This window comes from Cyprinodon tularosa, unplaced genomic scaffold, assembly GCF_016077235.1.
Source record: "Cyprinodon tularosa strain WSP-4 unplaced genomic scaffold, ASM1607723v1 ctg571, whole genome shotgun sequence".
NCBI classification, from domain to species: Eukaryota; Metazoa; Chordata; class Actinopteri; order Cyprinodontiformes; family Cyprinodontidae; genus Cyprinodon; species Cyprinodon tularosa.
Window position 1 is genome coordinate 830,016 of NW_024039309.1, and position 15,267 is coordinate 845,282.

At 37.9% G+C, this 15,267-nt stretch overlaps 1 protein-coding gene across 1 annotated transcript; it reads right to left on the minus strand.

The window, feature by feature from the left end:
• Positions 1 to 19: 19 nt before the first annotated feature.
• Positions 20 to 9,733, minus strand: LOC119797145 (transcription factor 7-like). Its single transcript, XM_038306102.1, has 7 exons — positions 9,454 to 9,733; positions 8,058 to 8,109; positions 7,873 to 7,973; positions 3,801 to 3,955; positions 711 to 837; positions 530 to 637; positions 20 to 449 (listed from the first exon to the last, which is right to left on the minus strand). The coding sequence occupies exons 1-7, from the start codon at positions 9,535 to 9,537 to the stop codon at positions 369 to 371; spliced, it is 708 nt and encodes a 235-aa protein (XP_038162030.1). The 5' UTR covers positions 9,538 to 9,733; the 3' UTR covers positions 20 to 368.
• Positions 9,734 to 15,267: the final 5,534 nt, after the last annotated feature.

The window sequence follows — 15,267 nt, forward strand, 5'->3', positions numbered from 1 at the left end:
ATTGAGTTTACATGTAGAGATCTCAAAACTTTTAAAGAAAAATTTAATTAGTACATAAATTAGTGTGAAATCCTAACAAATTGTTTAGGTCAGAAATTCAGGTTAAAAAATATTTAAAAAAAAAGAACAGTGAGAGCAATAATGAACGCAGATTAAAGGATAAAATAAACCCAAACATTTAAATGAATCAGGCTTCACACTCCTTAGACTGAAAGCACAGGATGATCATGAGAGGAACGCTGGTATCCGATCTCACTGCAGCTGAAAGACTTGAGCAGAACCAGGGTGTAAATGTTCAGTGAGTGCATTAAGTCAGTGTTTATATTTTCAGTTCATTGACAGTAATTAGAAACAGTTTGATTCTTCAACTAGAAGTGGCTGCAGACGAATCCTGTCCCAGATGAGCCTTCAGTGAGCTGCTGCTGCCTCTGCCTCCTCTTCCTCTTCCCCTGGAAACAGAAGAAGAAGCAGCGGATGTTTTCCTCCTAGCTTCCACCGGTGCAGCTGTGGGATGTGTTGCTGTACGTACGTAGTTGTCCCTGGCAGACCATCCGGGGTACAGCTGCATGTGGAGCTGCCGCTCCTTCTGGGCCAGCTCGTAATACTTGGACTGTTCAGAGGGAGACAGAGCGTGCCACTGGCAGACAGAGACAAACGCATCAGGCCAACCAGCCGCTGTGACATCACTATGACATCATCCGGAGTCTCACCCTGCGTCCCAGGATGCGGTTAATGGCGGAGCTCTCCTTCTCCTGTCCTTCCTGCAGCACCTGCTGTCTCATCTCCTTCATGTAGAGCATGAAGGCGTTCAGAGGCTTCTTCACCTTCACCGGAGATCTACAGGAGAAGTTATTAATTATGATGCTGCACTGGATAAAAATCGACATCTAGATAAGTCATTTTTTATGAAAATAAGTGATTTTTTCTTGGATTGAGGAGATAAAAGAGACATTTTACCAATGGGACAAGACAAGTTACACTTAAAATAAAACACAATAACATCCTCTTATTTCAAGTTCTTATTAATAATCAAATAGTTTTTATAAGTTTTTCATATTGAACCAACTGACATCCCGTCCAGGACATACAAAACAAAAAAAAATAAGACTCCATATATACATCACACAAACATCTAAAAAAAAACATAGACCAACTATCAACAAAACAGGTACTACACACACACACCCATGTTCCAGACATCAGTGGGCTGAAAACTAAAAACATAAGTATGAATAACAATCATAATGATAATTCTGCCCAAAAAAAGCTGCTAATTATGCTGAACACTGGAAATACGATCTAAAAATAAGTAAAAAATTCTTAAATTAAGCATATTTTCCCTTATTTTGAGCAGGTAAATGAAATAGTTTGCCAATGGAATGAGTAGTTTTACTCTTAAAATAAGATATTTAGATAAAATGCACTTTAAATAAGGCAATGCAATTGCGTTTTCTTATTTTAAGTGTAAATTGTCTTGTTCTATTGACAAAATGTCTCTTTTACCTCCTCAATTCAAGAACAAATTCACTTATTTTAAGAAAAAATGGCTTATCTAGATCTAGATTTTTTCGCCAGTGAAGCAGTTGGAAATTCGGATTCAAAATAAGAAATAAAAGGTTACCAGATCTTGAAATACACTATATTGCCAAAAGTATTTGCTCACCTGCCTTGACTCACATATGAGCTTAAGTGACATCCCGTTCCTAATCCATAGGGTTCAATATGACGTCGGTCCACCCTTTGCAGCTAGAACAGCTTCAACTCTTCTGGGAAGGCTGTCCACAAGGTTTAGGAGTGTGTTTATGGGAATTTTTGACCATTCTTCCAGAAGCGCATTTGTGAGGTCGCACACTGATGTTGGACGAGAAGGCCTGGCTCTCAGTCTCCGCTCTAATTCATCCCAAAGGTGTTCTATCGGGTTGAGGTCAGGACTCTGTGCAGGCCAGTCAAGTTCATCCACACCAGACTCTGTCATCCATGTCTTTATGGACCTTGCTTTGTGCACTGGTGCACAGTCATGTTGGAAGAGGAAGGGGCCAGCTCCAAACTGTTCCCACAAAGTTGGGAGCATGGAATTGTCCAAAATGTCTTGGTATGCTGAAGCATTCAGAGTTCCTTTCACTGGAACTAAGGGGCCAAGCCCAGCTCCTGAAAAACAACCCCACACCATAATCCCCCCTCCACCAAACTTTACACTTGGCACAATGCAGTCAGACAAGTACCGTTCTCCTGGCAACCGCCAAACCCAGACCCGTCCATCAGATTGCCAGATGGAGAAGCGCGATTCGTCACTCCAGAGAACGCGTCTCCACTGCTCTAGAGTCCAGTGGCGGCGTGCTTTACACCACCGCATCCGACGCTTTGCATTGCACTTGGTGATGTATGGCTTGGATGCAGCTGCTCGACCATGGAAACCCATTCCATGAAGCTCTCTGCGCACTGTTCTTGAGCTAATCTGAAGGCCACATGAAGTTTGGAGGTCTGTAGTGATTGACTCTGCAGAAAGTTGGCGACCTCTTCGCACTATGCGCGTCAGCATCCGCTGACCCCGCTCCGTCAGTTTACGTGGCCTACCACTTCGTGGCTGAGTTGCTGTCGTTCCCAAACACTTCCATTTTCTTATAATACAGCTGACAGTTGACTGTGGAATATTTAGGAGCGAGGAAATTTCACGACTGGATTTGTTGCACAGGTGGCATCCTATCACAGTTCCACGCTGGAATTCACTGAGCTCCTGAGAGCGACCCATTCTTTCACAAATGTTTGTAAAAACAGTCTGCATGCCTAGGTGCTTGAATTTATACACCTGTGGCCATGGAAGTGATTGGAACACCTGATTCCAATAATTTGGATGGGTGAGCAAATACTTTTGGCAATATAGTGTATCTCTTAATGGTTCCCTGTGATGTCAATGGAAGATGTTCCAGCTTTAAGTGTGCCATTACCTCCTCTATCCATCGTTTATGAGTTGGTGTTGCTGCCTTTATCCAATTAGACAGAATCAATCTCCGGACCAACAGCGAATAAAATGCCATTGCCTTCCTTTAAACTGTTGTTAATTCTATGCCCCCCTGGTGCCACACCAAAAATGGCTACCAGAGGGACGGGTTCAATATCTTTCTTTTAGATGGATGAAAAAGTTTTGAAGATTTCAATCCAGATTTCTTTGAGTCTTGGGCAAGACCAAAACACATAGGATGTGTTGGCTGGCACCTGTTTGATCAGCTCCCTGAAAAATTCTCGCCAGTTTGTCCCTGGTGAAATGAAGTCTATGTACCTCTTTAAATCGTGTTACTCCATGTCTAACACGCACCAATGAGTTCAATTGCTTATTATCTAATTATCTTATTTTAAGAGTAAAAGTACTAATTCCTTTGGCAAATCTCATTTACCTACTCAAATTGAGGATAAATTCACTTAATTTAAGAATTAAATTAATTATTTCTACATAGTTTTTCCAGTGTGGTGAAGATTCTCGGTCATCCAGTCATCAAGTTAAAGTAAAAAACAATCCACAGGACTTTGTTTTCCAAGTTTACTTTCCAGAGTATCATTACTTTTGAAAAGCCTAAAAGTTACTAAATATTACTGAAATCAATAAAATATAAATAATTTTTTTTATCTGATGTTATATAAATCCAAACTTTATAAAACGTTGCTCCACAATAAGTGTCTGTAACTTTTCCAGGTTGATAAAAATAAAATCAGAAGCTATTTTTTGTCCTTAGTGAGCAGAGATGAAGACGAACAGTTAGAGGAAGCAGAAGCGGAAGCTAAAAGTTCAATAATGCTTCACTCGCCTGGAAACGGTGTTGCTATGGTAACAGGGGCGTGTCCAGGAGGGGGAGTTGGCCTTTTGGGCTAGGGGCTCGCTGATTGGCTGGCTGTACGGGGAGGAGGGGGGCAGGTGTCTGTCACTGTAGTGAAAGAGGGGAACCAGAGGATGGAGAGAGACCTGGACAGGGAGGGGGTGCAGTTAGAAGACCAAACTCAGTCACAGGCCACTTTATCACTATGACTCTGCAGCTTGAAGCTTTTTCTCTGGTTCTTTTTCCTGAAAGCAAATCACTCTGGATAAACTACTTAAATAACAGTTCATAACTTATATGTATTAAATAACCAGGAGACATGACAGCAGATGCTGATAGAAATTATAATCTTACTCAGAACAAAGAAGCTGCTTAGAGTTACAGAAGGCAGCTGCTCACCAACCAGGAAGTAGCCCCGACAAACAGCATTTCACATAGATATCCATAATAAAGGCTAGATGTCTCGTCCGCGCTGCTGGCCAATGGGGGTCGACGTCCGCACGTGGCGGCCATCTTGCCACAGGCAGCTCGCTCATTCGTAACATTGTGTTTTAAAGGCGCATGTACTTAAATAACCATAACTTCCTGAATTGTCTAATTGTTTGGTTTGTTAAACAAAAGTCAGACATGTAGTTATGATACTGCACACTTATGAATAATTATAACCATGGTATTTCATATGAAAAGAACATTGAATAGAACATACAGGTGCAATATACACATGCACAAGGTATTTATGTTAAATCAATATATGCTATTAAAACTCAGTGTACTGAATGGCAACATGATATATAGATATATCTATAGATATCTATATAGATATCTATATAGATATAGATACCTATATATATAAATATGTGTATATATATATATAAATATGTATATATATATATAAATAAAATTATGTATATGTGTATATATATATATATATATATATATATATATATATATATAAAAATATGTATGTATATATAAATATATATATATATATATATATATATATATATATAAAAATATGTATGTATATATAAATATATATATATATATAAATAAACACTTTTATTTGGGTGTGATTAATTATTTCACAGTCCTAATTTATTTATATTTACATACATACTTTTATAATATGAATATTATTGTTATAATAAAATATGGAATACTGACAGAAAAGGCTTATTGTGTGGCAACCTCTTGGTGTAGCAGCATAATCCAGGTTTCAAATTAAAGGTAACACTTTGAAGTTTCATGTAGACTATTCGGATTATATATCAGGGGTAATTACACAAAAGTTCCTATTTTTAAACCATTATAAAAATGACATTTATTTGCTATTAAAATTGGTACAATAGTCCCCTTCACAAGTATATATAGATGTAGCATGTTGAAATCCCCACCTACACTACTGTGATGGTATACACATGGAAGACAGAGATTTAAAAAATGACCCAAAAAACAAAGCTTGGCTAATGCCCTTTGAAAAGGACGGTTTTATTGAGCTTCTGTGTAATGTACAAGAGAGCGTTGTCCACAAGGCCATCAAAGCGGACAGGAAGGTAGCTGTGGTCATGTACTAGTGCAGGAATGTCAGCAAACGGGGATGGAAGATCTTCTCCTCCTGCTTACACATTATATAACCTGCAGAAACAAAAACAAAAGTGACCAACAACAATTCACAGTGTATAAAATTGGTATATCAATATGTGATTAAATTTCAATGATACACATACCCTTTGAAGATGAGCTGGAAAGTTGAAAATGTTTGGCACAACACCACCTTTAAGTTGTCCAAATGAAACTAATACAAACTTATAAAAGCTTTGAGTCAACAACAATCTTGTAATACTATTATGTCATAGCAAAAGTCTGGCATCTTCCTTTTAATAAACCCAGCAAATTCCTGTAACATAATGTAAGATGTGTTGACAGACCAAATCGATTGGAAATCATGTTAAATTCTGCCTCTTCCACTGATGTAAAGTTGCTGGTTAACGTTAGCAGCTAGCTAAACTGTAACGTTAGCTGCTAACTTACTAACGTTAGGTCTCACTTCGCAGCTTCTTGTTATTAGCCAGCTAACGTTAGGCTAATAATGAAAATACAACAACACTCAGATTATTGTTATTAGCCAACTAATAACTACAACCACATCCACAAATATTATAATTTACACCAAAGATTAATTGTCATACAATCGTTATTGGTGTCAGTAAAACCTATATAATTGACTAATAATCTCAGCCTTGATAACTTGCGCAAGTAGCCGTGATGCACAACTATGCTGCGCGATTAAGTCATTTTTCGACAAGAAAATCTGCAATTTCGACATGTTCAAGCATCTAGAATAATAGCCACGTTCATAATGTTTGTAAGAAACCAAACTGTTTGTAAATCCGTCAAGAATTCAGTGAGATAAGAGTATTAGTGTTCGTGCTGATCACTCACCTTACATTAGGTACCACAGAGCACAACAGAAAGCCTGCCTGAGGTAAGATGGCCGCCGGTGATGACGTTTGAGACTCCGCCGTAAGACATCTAGCCTTTATTATGGATATCTATGGCATTTCATACTTCAGTCTGCCACATCATTACATTATTACATCATACACTGCAAAAACAATCTAAAAATGAGTAAAAATTTCTTAAATTAAATCAATTTAACCCTTAATTTGAACAGGTAAATAAGATGACTTGCCAACGGAATGAGTATTTTTACCCTTTAAATAAGATAAGTAATAAGACAACATAATTGCTTTTTTCGTATTTTAAGTATTAATTGTCTTGTTCTATTGGCAAAGTGTCTCATTTACCTCCTTAATTCAAGAAAATATACACTTATTTTAAGAAAAAAATTACTTGTTGAGATTCAAATTTTTGCAGTGTAACATCATTACATCAGACACGTTAGCAGATGATTAGACATCCATGGCTCCAGCCTTATCAAAGTATTTCACTTTGTTCTTAGCAGAAGGACGCCGCTCTCATTTCATTCCCAAATCGTTGCCAAGTACAGAATGAAGATTATAACTGTATAATTTTCATTCTGTACATCTAATTAAGAAAGAGGAAGTTTCTTAATTAGATAAACATCAGTTCTGACACACAACAGGCAGCTAATATTAGGATGTAATAAACTCACACATCATTAGTGATAATTATCCTAACAGTGTACCTAATAAAAAGGCCACCTGGGGTCTATCATATACTGTAGGAAGCCGCGTTAACCCTTTATAGTGCAAGTTACCGTTTTTTTAAATAAAAACTTAAATTAACTTAAATTAAGTTGAAAAAAATAAGTTAACAAGTCAAGAAAAAAGATAAAAAGCTCACTGAAAAGTTAAAAAGTAAAGTTAAAAAGTTAATAAGCCTGATTAACAATTATATTTAGGTTTATAAACTAAAAAAATGTAATTCCCAGTATCAGAATTAATGCCTCTAAGGTTATGTTGGACCAAAACGAATGTGTTTCTTTCACTCTCAGAGTGTTTTTCATGAATTTCTTCTAGAAGCACTTTTGTTATTTTTTCTAATATATTCGGGCTAGTTGGCGTTTCTTCTTGTTACATTGGCATTCATTTTTGCCATCGTAATAAGGTCTTGTCCTATTAGCTTGAAATTTTGAATTTCCAAGTGTTTCACTGAGAGCCCTATTTAGGGATAACTGGTATGCATACGTCTACAGATGTTTCATCGTAGAAGTCAAGTTTCTCTCCACACTAAAGAGCATTTTCTGATCTTTGGCCCCCAGTCTGTGAAGATCCCACAAACAGGAAGAGAAAACGTCTCAGAGCGGTTTATCTCCCAGCTGTTCAGAGGCGAAACGACTCATCATCATGGTCATCAGGTCAGACATTCAGCCTCAGGCCACCGATGAGCCGCCTGGACCAGATTTAACACTGATTGTGTCAGAAAGGGAACAGATTGGCTTCAAGGGGTGAAAAAAAAAAAATCTCTTGAAAATTGTGATTTTTTTTCTCTGACCTGGAGGTCAAATAAATGATTTATTATTAATGTCAGCCTGTGGTTTCACACAGACCTGATCTTTCCCACCATGTTAGACACTTACAGCAGCAGCAGTGTGTGGGGAGTTGCTCTGCCCCCCACTGGTCAGAATGTGGTAGTGCAGGTCTGAGTCCTGCAGGGTCCAGTCCAGCTCCTGCTGCTCATCTACACAATAAAATAAAAAGTATTTCAACTAGAAAGAACCCCGCTTTAATTTATTAGATTTAAATTAAACTTATTTTCACAAACCAAAGCTCAGTCCTGAAACATTTTCACTCAGTCCGCTTATAAACGGCATCTCCTAAAAAGATAAACAGAAAAACAAACTGAATATTAGACCTGTTTCTGTTTTATGTGATAAATGTTGAAAATATAAAAAGTTCTAATTAAATCATCTGTTTGTCCCCTTTAAAACAAATTTATTTTATCTAACAAAAACAAAAGTTTAGAATTGTAAAATTCCTGTCCTGGAGATTCATTTTATTTTAATTCACTTTCCTTATGGTGCAGTAAAGACGTATTTTCAATAGAATAAATTGTTCACGACATAAAAAAATATCCGTTATGTATATATGATCCATAAAGTCCCAGAGGTCATCCAGGTGTTTTACTCATTGTCTGTTTGCTTTGCAGTAGTTTTGGCCTTAGAAACATTTAAGCTTAGACTATTTCTAAGTAAATCGTTCACGCTGGTCTAAACTGATAACATTTGTACCGATAGATCATGGTTCTCTGGAGTCCAGGAGTCTTGTAAAGAGCTTTGTGATAGATGTTAATGACTTTGCTGCTCTTTTCTTATTTGTTTTACTTTATATCAGGACATTATAGATAAAAAAGAAGTCTTAGTCTTAGTATCTGGGTCTACTTCATGTCATCAGTCTGGTTCTGCAATGGAAAAACGAATTTTCTGAAATGAAGTTTATTTACCCTTAATTTGATTAGATGGTTTGCCAATGGAATTAATATTTTTACTCTTAAAATAAGAAAATTAGATAAAAAGCACTTGAAATAAGACAATACTGTTGTGTTTTCTTATTTCAAATGTAAATGTTCTTGTTCCATTGGCAAAATGTCTCTTTTATATTCAAGAACAAATGCAGTTATTTTAAGAAAAAATTACTTACCTAGTTTTGGATTTTTTTTCCCAGTGTATAAAAGAGATTTCTTATTTTATGGGTATAACTAAGTGCAACTGACTCACGGTCAAATGATTTAAAGTGAGCAGGGCAATAACTTTTTTTGCATATTTCCTGGTTAGTTAGACAGTTTATGATAATTTATCTGATTGGTTTGAAAAAAATCAATCAATTTATTTTCTCTGCCTTAAATTTATTTGATTATATATATAAAAAGGAATTAATCCATATAGGCAGTAAATACATTTTATCTGCACAGTATAAACAACAAAACAACACACTAGTCTACATCTTCAAAACTTCACATCTTTACTAAAGCAGAAATTACATGAATATAATAAAATACTTTTTGAATAAGTTTTATTTCTGTGGGCTTATTGTTAATATATAAATCATTAATTTTGATTTCTGCTGCACTTTCACTAATCAGAAAAGTTTACATTAAAACCTTAAAAAAGGAAAAGTTAAATCAAACAGATTATGCCTTAATAATAATAATAGATACTTACTTCTAAATTTAGAATGTGCTCCATCCTGTTATAAACCAGATTGAGTTTCCAGCCAGCAGTCTGTTTGGAGATGTGATGGATCATCTGCTGCCCATGATGTTATAAAGCCATCAGCAGCCTGCCAGTATCTTCCCTCTGGTTCTTCAGCTTCTCAGCTCGTCTGACGCTGAGCCGCTGCAGGCCAACAACTATCGGGTCACGTTACACTGATGAACTAAGTATCTAACCACGGCGTAACAGGGCTAGATTCTGACTAAAAGGCTTTCCAGGTTCGCTTCAGAGCAAATTTAGTGGCTGACATGTATATTTTACATGAATGTATTTTATAAAAACACTTTGGAAATAACAGTTAAAGAGTAAAACTAAATGTGCAAACTGAAAGAAAACTGCTAATATCATTAATCAATGAGTCCCGCTGTAAAGATCTTTCATATTTTAGACAATAATATAATTTAATAAATACTATAAGCCTGATTAGAAAACTGCTGCAGGGAAACCGACTACTTCCATGTTTGCAGCGGAACTGGTTTAATATCACCTCCAAAATAAAACGTTTAAGGAAACAACCCAAATCTGGAAAATCCTTTAGAACGATTATCGCCTGCTTGGATCAAACCTCCGCTTTCTAAGATCTGACCTCCTATTAACTCCAGGGAGCTTTGATCCACTCAGCTTTCCACCTCTGCATCCTTCTGCACCACAGCTGGTGTGTTAATGTTTCAAATTCACCCAATAAACTGGAAAAACAATCTAGAAATAACTAAAAATGTCTTAAATTAAGTGTATTTGAGTAGGTAAATAAGATAGTTTGCAATGGAATGAGTATTTTTACACTTCAAATAAAATAATTAGATAACATGCACTTGAAACAAAGCAGTACACAGGAAAAAATCTAAATTTATATAAGTAAATTTTCTTAAAATAAGTGCATTTGTTCTTGAATTGAGGAGGTAAGAGAGACACTTTGCCAATGGAACAAGACCATTTACATTTAAAATAAGAAAAAACAAGTTAATTGTCTTATTTCAAGTGAATTTTATCTAATCATCTTATTTTAAGAGTAAAAATACACTAATGCTAAATACACTTTATTTAAGACATTTATACTCATTTCTAGATTCTTTTTGCAGTGGTGTCTTCTTGTTTTAAGTGTAAATTTTCTTGTTCTATTGGCAAAAGGTCTCTTTTACCTCCTCAATCCAAGAACAAATGCACTCATTTTAAGAAAATTAGTTATCTAGATTAGGATTGTTTCCATTGTAGGTCTCATGGCTCTAGTAGCTATATGCTAATGTATAAACTGATTCAACTAAAGAGGCTGATATTATTCACTTTATCTGTCCCCTCAGATGTCATCATCCGAGGATGTCATCATCCCCAGCAGACAGATTAGAAAGGGAGGGAAAAACCTGATTTAGTTTCAAAAAGTTTCCTTGTTTATATTGCAAGCTTCTCTTAGTCCAAAAATAAAAAAATATTTTGAATAAAAATTAAGCAAAAGCAAGTGAAGATTTCATCTGAGGAGAATCTTAAGAATCCACAGAGAGAAGTTAGAGTTTAAAGATAAAACCTCCTCAAGAAGGAAGGAAGGAAGGAAGGAAGGAAGGAAGGAAGGAAGGAAGGAAGGAAGGAAGGAAGGAAGGAAGGAAGGAAGGAAGGAAGGAAGGAAGGAAGGAAGGAAGGAAGGAAGGAAGGAACCGTCTCCATCTACATCTTTCCTTATACATTCATTGTTTATCTTGGAGCAGTCTGACCTCTTTATCCCCCCTCCCCCTCCCTTGGGGGGTGAGTGGGGGTCACCCTTTGTGTCAGGGGTGAGTCTCCCTGTGGATCTGCCACCACTGATGTCAGAAACATTTTACTGCAAATGCTCAAACTAAATCACAGCTTATAGACGTCAACAACAGCGTTAAGCTGCCTTTTTTGCCTAAAAAGTTGGACATTTTCAGTAACTTTAGGCTCCGTCTATCCATTATATCCATGATATCCATCAGATCGTTGGGCAACATCTCATCTTCCAGCATATTCTGGATGAATGCAAAGGTTTGCAACACCTAAAGGGACCAACCCTGGGTTCATGCACTGGAAAAAATTAAAATCTAGACAAGACATTTTTTTTCTTAAAATCAGAGCATTTGTTCTTGGATTGAGGAGATAAAAGAGACATTTTGCCAATAGAACAAGACGATTTACGCTTAAAATAAGAAAACACAATTGCATTGTCTTATTTCAAGTACATGTTATCTAATTATCTTATTTTAAGAGCAAAAAATACTCATTCCATTGGCAAACTATCTCATTTACCTAGTCAAATTAAGGGTAAATAAACATAATTTAATAAATGTTTTACTAATTTCTAGATGGTTTTTCCAGTGTGGAGATTAAACCATATTTGAGTTTTTCTCTCTCTACACATAAATATACACGCTTTGATTTACATTGTAAATTAGTTTGTACGCACTTATGTAAATTAGTTTTGAAGCCAATTAATTCTAATGATTATTTTTGCTTCTCAAATATGAACTCCCTGCTGCACTCTGACTGCATTATTTTATTGGTAAATGCTTTTCTACCCTTTTTATTCTGTGTTCATCACTAAATTCAGTTCATCCCAGTCAACCCACCTCTTTGTGTTCTTTTTTAGTTTGTCAGTGTGGTTTCTGATTAAGGTCTGAGTCGTCCTCTCCTTTAACCCCCCAGTATCGGCTTATATCGATCCGATCTGTTGAATGAATGAATCGTATACCTCGTGAGTAAAGACTTTAGCCTTGGCATAAACCTTATTTTTAAAAAGTCACCAAATTAACACTGATCAAAATTAACTTTATTTTTATTATTAAAGCTAAGTTCACACTGCGAGCAGCAGGAGCAGCAAAAGCTTGCATGCTGCTTCATTTTTGATGCTTGTAAAGTTTAATTTAGAGCTACTCTTTTCTTTCTTTGCCTGTAACAATGGCAGCTATATTTGCTGTGATCAGTGGGTAAAAAAGTAGTTTTAATGTTTTTAAGTAAGAAAGTCCACCTGAAAACTTCATCTGTCTAGTCAGTTCACCCAGATTATGATCCTGCATTCAAAAATTATTTCGCCGTTGGAGCCCCGAACACTAGCTAACCCAACCCTGTCCCTGGGAATCCCCTTCAACAGCAGCCTCTGGCTCTTTGAGGTTTTCCCCTACTGTTCGCGGCGGCTGGAATTAGATGTTAGCATTTTTAATGTAGGTAATCCAAACTGCAGGCAGCAGAATAATAAAATTGAACATTTTAAGTTAATTTAGGTGTTAATAACCTGTTTCAGAGGAGTGATCATAGTGCTCAGCATCAGCAGTGCTGTGTCTGTCTCCCTGCCAGCTCCAGATTAGCTTCTCTGATTGGTTGATGCAGCGTGTAGAGCACCAAAAGTTAAATTTTTCCAACTCCAGCAGCTGCTGCTTCTGATAAGCGTCCCGTGCTTTAGATGCTCAGAAACTCATGCTGCGCCGCTTCAGCTGCTCATGTTTCTCAAAAGCGATGTGGAACTTTTTGCTGCACCAACATGCACATCAACCATTGACTTTGCATGTAAACTAGCTGCTTCTGCTGCTTCCAGTGTGAACGTAGCATAACAGGAAACAAATAACAGTTCTCTGTAAAGTGCACTGGATTGGATGTGCCATATCCAATATCAAATCCAAAATTTATGATATATCTATTTAGGCAATGTCCAGTTATCTGCTTGTCCTCCACATCGAGAGAAGTCAGTTGAGATGGCTTGGACATTTTTGTCGAATGTCCCCTAGACGGCTCCCTCTGAAGGTTTTCCAAGCACGTCCTACCAGAAGGAGGCCCAGAAGACGACATAAAACACCGTGGAGAGACTAGGTCTCTGAGCTTGCCTGGGAGTGATTTGGACTCCCCCCAGCAGAGCTGGAGGAGGTGTCTGGGATTAGGGAAGTCTGGGAGTCTCTGCTGGACCTGGTGTCTCAGATTAAGGGGAAGATGATGTGTATGAGTAATAGAAACCCACATTTTTTTTTGGTTTTAGCTTTTTACGAACATTGAAAACAATAACATCTCTATGATTTCATCAATATCGCCAGTAACCTACTTTTTACTTCAATCAGTCTTTTATTTAAAGGTATTTTTGTATATTTTTCATATATGCTGGATTACATAGACAATCAATGTACTTATGATTTGTTAACTTGATGGGTCCTTAATGTCTTCTTGGATCAGTTCAGAGATTAGTGCTGGATCTTCTTACCGTTCCTCATACCAGCTCCCAGGCACACTGGGACTCTGATAATTCCACACCTGAAACACAACACAATCTGTTTCTGATCTCTATATCCTGCATGTTCAGACTGGGTTTCCAGGTGAGTCCTACCTGTGTTCTGTGAGAGCTCCTAACCCTCACCAACACCCACCTCGTCATGGCTCTGTAGATCTGGGAGCAGATCCAGGTAGTTCAGTCATAATCTGTTCAGACCATAAACTGTTCCCACAAAGTTGGAAGCATGGAATGTCCAAATTGTCTCCCATCGACCGTCTGATCAGATTTCCAGATGGAGAGGGACGATTCATCACTCCAGAGAACATTTCTCCACTGTTCTGGAGTCCGTGGCGGCGTGCTTTACACCACTGCTTGGACCATGGAACCCTGCGAACTTTTCTTGAGCTAATCGTAAGGCCACATGAAGTTTAGAGGTATGAAGAAACTAACAGCATAAAGCTAATAACCTCTTTGCACTATGAGCTTCAGAATCAAGTGACCCCGCTCCATCAGTTTGCGTGGCCTACCACTACGTGGCCGAGTGGCTGTCGTTCCCAAACACCTCCATTTTCTGATGGTTCAACTGACAGTTGTCTGTGGAATGTTTAGGAGCGTGGAAATTTCACAACTGGGTTCGTTGAACAGGTGGGATCTTATAACAGTTCCACCTTAAAATTAATTGTGATTCTGAGAAGAACCAATTTCTTTTTCACATATGTTTGTAAAAACAGTCGAGGTGCTTGATTTTATACACCTTTATACACATTCCCATTATTTGGATGGGTGTGCAAATACACTATATTGCCAAAAGTATTTGCTCACCCATCCAAATTATTGGAATCAGGTGTTCCAATCACTTCCATGGCCACAGGTGTATAAATTCAAGCACCTAGGCATGCAGACTGTTTTTACAAACATTTGTGAAAGAATGGGTCGCTCTCAGGAGCTCAGTGAATTCCAGCGTGGAACTGTGATAGGATGCCACCTGTGCAACAAATCCAGTCGTGAAATTTCCTCGCTCCTAAATATTCCACAGTCAACTGTCAGCTGTATTATAAGAAAATGGAAGTGTTTGGGAACGACAGCAACTCAGCCACGAAGTGGTAGGCCACGTAAACTGACGGAGCGGGGTCAGCGGATGCTGACGCGCATAGTGCGAAGAGGTCGCCAACTTTCTGCAGAGTCAATCACTACAGACCTCCAAACTTCATGTGGCCTTCAGATTAGCTCAAGAACAGTGCGCAGAGAGCTTCATGGAATGGGTTTCCATGGTCGAGCAGCTGCATCCAAGCCATACATCACCAAGTGCAATGCTAAGCGTCGGATGCGGTGGTGTAAAGCACGCCGCCACTGGACTCTAGAGCAGTGGAGACGCGTTCTCTGGAGTGACGAATCGCGCTTCTCCATCTGGCAATCTGATGGACGGGTCTGGGTTTGGCGGTTGCCAGGAGAACGGTACTTGTCTGACTGCATTGTGCCAAGTGTAAAGTTTGGTGGAGGGGGGATTATGGTGTGGGGTTGTTTTTCAGGAGCTGGGCTTGGCCCCTTAGTTCCAGTGAAAGGAA

Excerpts from the sequence above, each read along its gene's own strand:
- LOC119797145 (XM_038306102.1), bottom strand. The coding sequence starts at position 9,537 with ATGATCCATCACATCTCCAAACAGACTGCTGGCTGGAAACTCAATCTG. Across the intron at positions 8,110-9,453 it reads AGCACATTCTAAATTTAGAA|GAGATGCCGTTTATAAGCGG; the intron begins GTAAGTATCTAT and ends TTATCTTTTTAG. Across the intron at positions 3,956-7,872 it reads CCCCACACACTGCTGCTGCT|GTCTCTCTCCATCCTCTGGT; the intron begins GTAAGTGTCTAA and ends CTCCCTGTCCAG.